The following is a 9661-nucleotide window of genomic DNA, read 5'->3' as shown; positions in this document are numbered from 1 at the left end:
TTAAGGAGAACAGAATCGGCCTGAAAGGATCACGTTGCGAGTTTTGTTGTGTCTAAACAAAAAGATAAATGGATGGTCAGCTTTAAATTCATCTTTGTGTTGCAGAATCCGATATCCAGGTACCTCTCGGGAGTCGCCACCTTGTTCATTTACTTCCAAGGAGACTTTATGGATGACCCTTGACACAACCACACCTTTTGTCTCACACATCTCAGAGAAATCTGATGCGCTTTCGTTGAAGATATTTGTCATTCCCAGGCTTTCCAGAAGTGGCTTCAGATCATAGTCACCTTCCACACTAAACTTTGGAAGAAATACATTCACTTTGGTGTTGGCCATCATGCTGGGATTCGTCCACTGTAATAATGTCTCAGGGGTCAGTGCCTTTTCCAGCTGAAAACATAAAAGAACAAAGGAAATTAGTGAGCAGTCTGAGGAAAGTGAAAGGAGGGAAAAAAAGACCATCCCTGAACTTCTCACTCCTATCAAACCTCCAAAAAATAAAGTCCAAAGGTAATTTTTGTTTTTAAATTCACAGCCATGGCATTCAGGCTTAACATACTCTCAGTTATATTGATTCAAGTATGATTTAATTCATAGAACAGGCCTCTGGAGCAATTCTGCATGTGCATGCTCTGGCAAGCTTTTGATAAGCAATCACCTTAACAGCCATATGAAGGAACCTGAGGAAGACAGACCCTAACCAGGTTACACCTGGCCAGCTGGCAGAGATCCAAAAGTCTTTATTCCTGACCCTACAGAGTAATGAAATTGCTGGTATTTGGGACACAAAATCCAAATCCAGAGTTTGATCTCAATCAAACATGCAGCTGTTCAAGCATGTTTTTTTAAACTGGAAAGGGAGGAGGCAGAATGTGGAGCCACAACAAATTGATTTCACGAAAGGCCTCACTTGCATTTTATGATAGGTGTGTTCTGTAATTTACTCCAACATATAAAAGCATCTTACTGCAAAGACTCTTCCTGCCTTTAAAATCTGTGGTTAGTTGCAGCAAATTACAAAGGAGACTTAAGTGATCATCAGTCTTCTAATCCTTAAATAACTTTATTATTAATTAATATTAGTAATTACTTAGTTCTTAATAAACTTTGAATAGGGGTGAAAATATGTCGTAAAATTTTCATAGAGAAATGACATATGAAATTGTTGATCTTTAAGAAATGCCATATTAATTTTCACATTTATGTGCAATTGGTAATAAAAAGTGGCTCATTTGCAGGCATCTCTGCTCAAAATCAAAACTTGGAGAAGTGTAAGACCTGAGTAAAATAAATCATGGACACGTGTCAATTGAAAAAAATAAGGATACCAGAAATAAGGGCACCTTCTGCACTTTACACTGTTTTCTGTGCATTCCCTATCTAGAGCAAAGCCTAATGTACAACCTCCCACTGGACACAGTGAAAACAATGATGCCACAAATATGAGAGGAGGAACAGAGAATGAGAATGAGATGGTAAATTCACAGGAAAGTTACTTTTTGTTTCCTTATGCATTGCTTCTAAATAACAAAAACCTTCCATAAACATATGGCATTATATGGGCTGTTTCCAGGAGAAGTATCATGGCAGTTCTATATTTTTCTCTCACCTTCTCCAAGCCAGTGGTCTCGTCTTCAATCTCTTTGGGCAGGAGAATGAGCATGCTTATATGTTTGTTAAGGCATGGGAGCTCAAGGATGGCAACATTTAAATCTTTTACATAACCCAGGCAAAAAGTAGCTTCCAGATTCATCATTTGCACTGGCTTAGTCTCAGTCTGCAAAACATAGAGGAAACAATCTATCATTTGTTTTAATTCACAAATAAGATGGTGACAGGAAAGTTTGTAAGCTTGCATGGAAGCGATACATTGAGTTACCACCAGAGAATTTGTTGGCTTTCACAGGTAATGAAAGCAGCGAGAGTTGGCTTTTTTACAGTAGGCAGCTTTCCAAAGAAAAGTGGAACAGACTTCTACTTAATACAATAGCAATATATGGGGGATGTACCTTAAAAGAGCAATTTATCTAATACTGGTGGCCCTTCATGCCTTTTCACTGAGTACTACCAACTACCACACTGTCTACAGGGCATTGTAGTGCTAGCAAGTGTTAAGCACTGAGCACAGTTTAACAGTGAAGGTCAAGCTGTTCATTCCAATAATTGATATTTTGGTTCAGGAGTTGAAACAGAATCAGAAGAAATTTCAGGCTTACTTAAATCTTTAAGTCTTTGCTTTTGAATTAAATTAAACAGAACAAAACAAAATATCTTGTTTCTTAGGGAAGACTTTAAAACTGTTGTGTCCACATGAAAATGTTCAAAATTCAAATTCAGTAGAAAAATCTTACTTTAGGGGAGAAAAAAATCTTGAGATGTTTTACTTAAAAATTTTAGTGTTGATTGCGTGATTTTAAAAACTTTTTTAGCTGGAACTATTGGCTGATGAGGTAATTTATTAATATTTTCAGTGAACCTGAAACTTCGACTTTGATTTTGCATCTCTATATGTACATCTGTGTATATTTGGAATATAATCCCTTTATCTCACAAATGTTGTGCAGCTTTATATCTTGGCTGTAAGTTTTCTGATTACAATATTCACCACTGGTCACAGACTCCTGAATGCACCAGCCACAGGTGCTGCTCCCACATGGACCTCATGGCTCAGCAGGACTGACATGCAGGAGCTGCAGTCCTGAGCCTGACTGGAAAGAGGGAGACTGATGAGATTACATCTCTGAAGGGCAGGGCCAGGCACCTAGAGGATGTAGTCAAAGAGGTGACACAACTGTACACATTTCACCAGCTCAAGAAATGCAATGTGCTTCACTTCTGCTGGTGTTTGATGCAGCCTCTGGTACCTGCAACCTTCCAATCTCTTGGAAAAAGCTGCCCATGAGAATTTGTATCTCCTTGCAGACAATGGCTGCTTCTGAACACTTGTACTCAGCTCATGTTGTACTCCCAGGACAGTCTGGGACCCTTGCAACACTGGGTAAGATTAGACAGAATCTAAGAATGCCACAGTAATACATATTTCTCAGTTTCTCTTATTGGGATTTCCTTAGCTCAAAGTTTGCATTTTCATGAGAGAAAACAGTACCTTTTATTTTTTTTTTTTTTTTTCCCCAGAACGTACCTTGTTGACTTTAAAAGGACATTCTTTGATCTCTGCCTCTGGGAACTTCTTCATCCAGTTTGTGACAAAATAAGCTGCATTAACTAGAAGGATCTGAGTCTGGTCACTTACACTATCCTCATTCAAAACGTTCTCCATTTTTCCTGTGAACAGATTTAAGGTGGTTGTTATTACAACAATACATTAGCAGTATATCAATTGCTTTAAGTGAATATGGTAGCATTTCACTGAACTAAACACATTCGTGTCCTGCATCTCACAGATAAAAGATTTTCTTTCTAATGGAAAATTACAAAAAGGAGCACTTACTTAAATCTGCAGCTTAATTTTTGATGTGGGGTTTGGGATCAAGGCAGCTCTTCTAAATTATATGTTTTGTTGGTTTATATCGCATGTAATCAAAATTACATCTCCTGCTTTTGTTCAGTACCTTAAAGAAGGTGCTGAGTTGTCAGTGAAATTCAACAGGTTTAAGTGAAAAAACATTTTGTCATTTGGAGAGCAAGACTTGAAGGGAAGCTTCAAATTAGCAGCTACTCTTTTCTAGACTGATACACAAGAATAAAATAACCAGGATAACAAAAACATGCTGCTTTGATTACAGTTAATATCCAAATACTGCTACAGACTTCAAAAGAGGATGTAGATGTCACGACCCACTCTCTGTTTTAGACCTGTTCAAGCACTGCCATAAATGACCCTGAATTCAGAGCACTGGGAAGGCAAGTCCTGTCTTGGAGCTGCACAGGCAGGGCCAGGTGCTTCCCTGTGGCCCCTGTGCCAGCCTGGGAAGGACCAGGCTCGTGCATGGTGTTTCCATATTTGCACCACACGAGGGCCACAGGTGGCCACCAACCCCAGGGCCACCTCTGCCAGGACTTCCACAAGGTGGCAAAGGAGAGACCCACATCTGCTTGTGGCATCCTTGCTGGCAAAAGCAGCTGAGATATTAATTAACAGCCTGAAACTCAGAGTCCAAAAAGTGCTTCCCATTACAATGAAGATTTTAAAGGAATTAGAGGGTTCGATGTTTTGGTTTTACGCGTTGTGATGCTCCACAGCCAGGAACTGCCATTCTCCCAGCCCATCCTGCTGCAGTCAAATGTGAGCAGCTTTCCCCAAGGCTAATGCAAGGTCAGTCTCACATTTCCACCTTGATAAGTGCTGCAGCAGTGAAGTCAGTGCTGCTAATCCTCATGAATCCAAATAGTAGGCCTAGTCTTCTTTCACTATGTATTTACTCCTAAAGAGGTGCCACAAGGATAAAGATCTTTCTCCAAAGAGGCAAACAGCATTCCCAAGGTTAAGTTGTACCCACCATCAGTCAGCTCTGAAAGGGATTTGTTGATCTTTTCTCGGGTTTCCTCAGTTTTTTCTTTGAACTCCACTAATTCCAGTTCAGATGGAAAAGGTCTCTTTGTGGAGTTGACAAAGTCCTGAAAGATACAAGTAACCAGTCATTCTTGGTTAAGTGCCATTGAGTAGTTGAGGAGTTATTATTATTTGAGGAAAGGTATTAAATAACTGCAAGAGACAAGAAGGACATACACCTGCATGCAGCACAGCACTCCCAAGGTCACCTTCAGACCAGTGGTGCTACATCAGCAAAGTAACTCTGATATTGGAGGAGTGACCATGTTGCCAGAGTTTACAGGGTAAAACAACCCTCAGTCCAGGCCTGAGCAAGACTGAGACAGAGGCCACAGTCTGCTCCCATCATGTCTGTCCTCATCAGGGAAGACACTTATTGCTCTGCATCCTGGCCTTGCTGTAGCAGAGGCTGTACTGCAGGTGATCTGAGCACAGCATCACTGCAGCATGTTGAGTTTTCTGAAACACCTCTTTTAGGCTGATGCTGTCCTTGCTTGGGATTCTACTCAGAGACAACTTTTGGGGGAAAAAACCTGACACACACAGCATTCTTGACAGTTTTTCACAAAGTTCATAAGTTAAAAGGCCAAACACCACCTTCTTCACTTGTGTTGCTTCAATAGTCAGGCTTCTGCCTTTTCAGGCAGATTAGGAAAACTGAAGCTTATGCAGTAATTACTTGGGTGTGTGAACTGGACATACACTTGCACCACCAATTTTTTTTATAGTCATTTTCACTCATACTTGCAATGCAAAGTCTTTGATGTGGCATAGAAGTTATGTTGCATTCAAAACCAAACTTGCTACTGACCTAAAGCATATTAACGAAAGACTTAAAAGTGTTGTAAGAGTCGCACAGCTTGGGGTCAAGCAGCAGACTCGCCTATCCTCCTACAAACCTTTATGGCAGGAGACAATATTATGCTGTTTATCATTTGAGTCCAGTCAACCAACAACCAAAAGTACAAAAACTAATTTTAAATAACACTGCAGTCTGACACAATCCATCCACATGATGGCCAAGTAGTTCATAACGCCAGGGTTTTCCTGCTGTACTTACTGTGGTAGGATTGAGAGATTTGTCTACAAAGAGCCTTTTAACCATTTTCAGTGCAAAGAAAGAGCTGAGTTTGGAAACATCTGAAGTTATTGTTTGAAACCCAAAAGAAACATCTTTGACATCTTGTAAATGGAGCACCTGTTAAATGAAAATGATAAAACACTAAGCATCTTTCTTATTATTATTGTCTAAACATTCCTAACAGCTAAGCAAAAAATGTTAGTTTGTGACCAGAGCTGCTGCTTTTTGTATTTAAGCTAATGACAGAGCCTCTCACTGTTGTTACTCAAAAATCATTTATGTATTTGACATGCTCACATAAATCTAAAAACCAGATCCTACCAGAACTTCCACCAAATGCATTTCTTTCCTATGAGCAATCCAAAGAAACCAATGGAGCTGTTCATGCTGCTGATGTACTTAGTCAAGTAAAACTCCATAGCATGGAGTCATAATGTTTTTGTCAAACTTACATTCCCACTCAAAATCCTGAAGCTTTTAAGACAGATACATGAGTGTCCCGGATAATCTGCTTTCTAGAACTGGGCTATACCTTTAAAAATGCTTGACAGATCATCAAGTTTTCTGACTGCTGTGACTAACACATGACATCACATGACATTTCAGCAAAAACTGATCAGATAAAGATAACTGTGTTTGGTTTTGTAGACAGACAATAACCATGGGTAGGGCTGCTGACCCACACATGGCTACCTCCCAACTCCTGGGAACGACAAGTCCAGTTCTAGGAAATACTGGGATAATTATGCCTTTGTTTGAAAATAACCCTATAAATATGAATTCAACTTTTAATGCCTACTTATTACAGGCTCTTTGATGGTGACTGTTTCATTAAAGGAAGCCTGTCCACCCTCCTCACCTGCCTCAAATTGCCTTATGAAGCACAGCAGGCACTTGTGACCTTCTTTTCCTTTTGTACATCACTACTGCCCTTTCTCCCAGAACACATCACATCTTCACAGACAAAATTGCTGCTCTGCCTTAGTCACCCTTCCATATCCTCCCCTCTCCTTGATCAGTGGGAGTAGAAGGAAATAAACTCCCATTACAGCAGCAGCACAGCTGTCATAGCCAACTCCAAGTCCATCTCCTTAGAAACAACTTTCTCAACTTGTTTCCTTTTCCTCCAACAGTTTTACTTCTTTGCATGTCAAGTGCAGAAAGCTTCTGTGCCTGGGAACTAGGTGGAGGAAAAAGCTACTGCCGCTTCTCTACCTGGAAGAAATTTTGGCACAAGTTTCTTGACCCATGTTTCAGAGTACAGCCGCCAATCTGGCTCCTTTTGTATCTAGCATTTAAAACCCAAGCACAAACTCAGGGAAAGGCAGAAGCTAGAACAGACATGGAAAATAGGAGATATTACACTTAAAAGCATACCAAGCTCTCCTTAGCATCTGTAGTCAGCACTTTTTAAATACCACTAGAGAAATATGAAACAGAAGTGTGCTTGTGTAACAGAGCTCCACTTGCGGAGGTGCAGGTTAACTTGTTATTATGGAATGGTTCAAAGCAAATTGCAGACACAAGTGAAAGCAAAATAAGGGCAGGGTAATATTTTTAACTTTCCTACCAGAAAGACAATGCTTGAATTTTGAAACCGTAAGGGAGCTTCAGGGTACCATTTAAATTTCAATTTTAATTCTTTTTTTTTTTTTAATACTGTTTGGGGAAATGTGCAGAGCTTACAAGATCCATCCCTGAAAGTCTTCAGTGCCGGGTTGGGTAGGGTCTGGAGCAACCTGGTCTAGTGGAAGATGTTCCTGCCTGTAGCAAGGAGATTTAAGGTCCCTTCCCACAGAAATCATTCTATGATTCTATCACTTTCATGGACATATTGCTGTGCAGCTCTGTGAACAGCACAAGACTCCCTGTAATCTGTGGCATAAGCAGGGGCACAGAAGGCTGTGCTCAGGGGTACTTTCAGTGAATGAGAAACTACATGGAGGAGTTTCCAAAGGAGGGAAAATACATTCAAATATGTTGAGAGTCTTTCAGAGCCAGGTGATAATCAGCATACAAATGCATGCTTAATTTGCATTTCATGCACCTTTAGGTAACTACAGAAACCGTGGGGACCCTCACTGGGATTAAAAGGATCCAGCTCAATCTCTGCTTACACAGAGGCAGCAGACAAGGCTGGAGGGCTGACTCCCTGCACCACAGGGTGAACTCCAAAAACTGATTGAATCATGACTGCAATGCTGGATCATGATGCTGGAAACCCCTTGAACAACATGAGCTGCTTGAAAGGAGAAACATGGACGCAATTGTGCCCCTTCTACTTTATCCATCTCCTCTTTACAGTATTGTAGGAGAAAGGGGAAAAGTCAGTGACAGGGCTGCTACACATACTTTCTGCTGACAGCAATGGCAAAATAATTTTAAGTTCCATAAAGTTTAAGCATTCTTGAATAATGAAAAAACATTTACCTAGATCTGGACAGTGACTACAGTAAAAAGAGACAAGGCTTTAATGCATCTGTAAGGACCCTGCTATGTCCACTTCCACCTTATACATGCCTGAGAAGATTTGTCTTTAAGACAGAGTTTCACTCTTTTGTTGTGCAAGGCCATGGAGTGTGGAACTATTCAAGAAATTTGGATGGATGATTTGAAGTCTATCTTACAAGGGAACCAGACATCCAGGAGAACTTAACAAGAGTTAACAAGAAACCTACAACAGCCATAGAATTTTGCAGCCACAGAACAGGTTGCTGACAGCTTACCTGTTTAATCTGCTCTGCAGTATCACCTTTCGTAGCCTTATATGCCAGAGCCAGAGATGTTGATGTACACAGTGGGGAAAAAATAATATTGGCTGTTTTGTCCTTCTCACATAGCTTTTTGAACATATCAACTGCAAAGGCAGTGTTTGCTAGCTGCAGAGCGTCCATTGTCATCCTGAAATGGAAAAGAGAAAGGAGAGATGACTCAGGTTGTAATTCTAGTTCCTGCTGTGGTGGGCTGGGTTAGAGCACTGAAAGAAGCTGGCACCAGTATCTGGACTGGGTATCTTGAACTTTCAGGATGAAAGAGGAGAGGAGAGGAGAGGAGAGGAGAGGTTTAGTAATAGCCATCATCTTCAAGTGACAGCGGGCAATGCCACGTGTTATGTAAAACCAGTATTATCAGAAGCACTTGAGAAAATCTGTGTGGTTCAGGGTAACCCACACACTGAGTCAAACTGGATCACATTTGAATTTAATCTGTTTTTAATTGATACTCTTAAAATGTGCCAACTCAGAAGGTAACTCACCTACACTCTGGGATCTCCTGGCTCTCAGACAAGTCTTTAATGGTCTCATAACTTCTCTATCTTACTTCATAGGTAATTGTCCATTAAAGCTTTAGCTTTGGTGCACGTCCCTCCTCTCAGGGTTGATTATCCCTGGCCTTTCTAGAAGTCTCCAGAAAGTTGTCTGGTCCTGTACGTTGAGATTATTTTAGAAACTTAAAGGAGGCCTTCTAAAAAATACCACTGTGTGCCTACCCATCACTTACGCTGTTTTAACTCAAAGATTTTCCTAGCCACTCTCAGTAACTGCAGTTGCCACAGGGCTGTTACATGACCTGTGCAGTCAGGAAAGGCAAGGCACAGTTGCTGCTGTCCATGCTCTGGGAAAGCCAGAGACTATTCCCATCTTCCAGGCTGCTTTCACATACCCGAAGCTGTGCTTTTGTAGAAGCACATTTGTGTAGATTCAAGCCAAGAAGGGTGAACCCCAGCATTTCAGTCAATAGCACAAGTCTGGCTTTAGACCAGCAATCACACAGAAGATGACCCCTCTGGCATAGTGAATTTGACAATAGTAGGTATCCCCCCAAAAAAGGAAACTTAAAACTGGTGCTAAATGGCTCCATCAAAGCTATTGACAGAGACAGAAAGGAAATGGAAATTTTTGCATGTACTATGCTGCCCAAATGTAGCTGAACATCTGACACCATTGTACAGAGACACTCTAGAGCAGCTGTGGTACTTGACAGCAGTAATGACTTCCAAATCATTTGTGGTAGTTATAAATTTTTATAACTATTTTTTGTGGGAGTAACAGAATGGGCATGTA

General features: G+C 40.7%; 1 protein-coding gene across 1 annotated transcript; it reads right to left on the bottom strand.

Moving 5' to 3' along the window:
• Nucleotides 1-8497, bottom strand: SERPINB5 (serpin family B member 5). Its single transcript, XM_041475965.1, has 6 exons — nucleotides 8324-8497; nucleotides 5577-5714; nucleotides 4464-4581; nucleotides 3146-3288; nucleotides 1613-1780; nucleotides 1-393 (listed from the first exon to the last, which is right to left on the bottom strand). Exons 1-6 carry the CDS (start codon nucleotides 8495-8497, stop codon nucleotides 1-3), a joined length of 1134 nt encoding a protein of 377 aa, XP_041331899.1.
• Between the last annotated feature and the right edge of the window lie 1164 nt (nucleotides 8498-9661).

This window comes from Pyrgilauda ruficollis, unplaced genomic scaffold (genome assembly GCF_017590135.1).
Source record: "Pyrgilauda ruficollis isolate IOZ18807 unplaced genomic scaffold, ASM1759013v1 scaffold37, whole genome shotgun sequence".
NCBI lineage: Eukaryota > Metazoa > Chordata > Aves > Passeriformes > Passeridae > Pyrgilauda > Pyrgilauda ruficollis.
This window is presented reverse-complemented; position numbering and strand designations above follow the sequence as displayed.